Source organism: Entamoeba dispar, genomic scaffold (genome assembly GCF_000209125.1).
Source record: "Entamoeba dispar SAW760 scf_1105229463293 genomic scaffold, whole genome shotgun sequence".
NCBI lineage: Eukaryota > Evosea > Mastigamoebida > Endamoebidae > Entamoeba > Entamoeba dispar.
Genome location: NW_001855620.1, coordinates 7,889 through 9,541, shown reverse-complemented (window position 1 = coordinate 9,541; position 1,653 = coordinate 7,889). Strand labels below are relative to the sequence as shown.

Genomic DNA, 1,653 nt, shown 5'->3' with positions numbered 1-1,653 from the left:
GAAAGTATTTGTGGATTAATTTATTAAAAAACAAATGATGAATATTATATAATGAAATTGAATGTTTTTAATATGAATATGATAAATAAATATGAATAAATGAGTATACATGTTATTCATAAGAAAATAGTAATACAGAGAATGATAAATTCTATAACTAAAATAATAAAACAACAGAAAGATAAGATGTGAATCAATTAATGATGATAATAAACATCAGAAACATATAAATAATAAGGATATGTTTATAACAAAGAGAGAAATAATGAATAACAAATATAAATAAACGAAGAGAATATTAAATGAGTATTTTGAAAATAAGAAGAATAAGAAAATAACAAAGAAAAGAATAAATATGATTTTAAATCAAACTAAAGATAAAAGATAAATCAAATAAAATGAAAATAAATAACATAACAATGAGAATAAACATACTTATATTATAATAACACAAATAGTTTTGAAGAAATAGAAATGATATTGTTTTCATATTTTTTAAGAGAAGAAATCATATTATTTCATTAACAATCATTGATTAGAATATAACTAATTATATTTTTCAATAATACAATATTCTAGTAATGTAGTATTCAATAACATATTTACATTCATAGATAATTTAATTTTGTAATTTCATTGATTATTATTATAAATCATCAATAATTAACAAGGTATTCATAATTATGTAAAACTTATTTGTTTATCTCCTTATTAACAACTAAAATTATCTTATTATCTCAATTATATGTTTATTTAATAACAATAAAACTAGATTTAACTCATTGGTTATTAATAATCAATTATATTCTACAAATTATCACTAATAATAGTATTTGATGTAAAGAAACGTATTCTTTTCAATGTAATTGAATTTTGATTTTCTACACATGGAAAATACTTAGAAACATCACAATACGAATTAGGTTCCTTCATATAAATGACATTAATATCTTTAGAGAATGAACAATTTAATTGGTCATCAACAGAAAAAGCAGAAGGACAATTAAAAATGGTAGTAAAATCTAATGTGATGTAAACAGATGTAGTGAGTATCCGATAATCAAATGTATTTATTTCATCACTTTCTAATGAACAAGAAAAGATGTAATGGTGTTGATCTGTTATTCCAATTCCCATATATGATGGTGCTTTTGATATATAACAACCAAAACAATTATCATTATCATCTTCTGCAACAAAATAAACATCTCGTTCTCTTTGGATGTAATTAAATATTGTTTTAGATGTTAATAAACTATTATTTGAATCATACAAAGTTAATACTTCTTTGTTAGAGAGAATATTAACAATTCTCTCTGCTCTATCTTTTTCATCAGTATAATGAAGATATTGTGGTTGGTTAAACGAAATAACTTTCATTGAGTTAATATTGTTTAATAAATTACTGATGTTTAAATATTCATTTCTTTCAAAAATGATGTTTAATAATAAACAAGAAACAAAATAATCAAAATATAAGAATAAAAGATTGAACAATAAGAATTTAGTGATTGTTGAAAATTATTAATGACAGATGATATTATGAGTATACAATTTTATTTTAACATCATTTTAGAAAGTAATAACGATATATAATTAACATAATAAAAGTAATATTTAGTGATTAATAGTATTCAATGTTAAATAACAATT

At 20.0% G+C, this 1,653-nt stretch overlaps 1 protein-coding gene across 1 annotated transcript, besides 2 other annotated features; it reads right to left on the bottom strand.

The window, feature by feature from the left end:
- The first annotated feature begins 14 nt into the window (after window positions 1–14).
- Window positions 15–101: a sequence feature (AT_rich).
- Window positions 102–249: 148 nt separating this feature from the next.
- Window positions 250–434: a microsatellite.
- Window positions 435–807: 373 nt separating this feature from the next.
- On the bottom strand, window positions 808–1,380 carry EDI_155870 (uncharacterized protein; the record flags this gene model as incomplete). Its single annotated transcript, XM_001740881.1, has 1 exon — window positions 808–1,380. The coding sequence occupies one exon, from the start codon at window positions 1,378–1,380 to the stop codon at window positions 808–810; it is 573 nt and encodes a 190-aa protein (XP_001740933.1).
- Window positions 1,381–1,653: the final 273 nt, after the last annotated feature.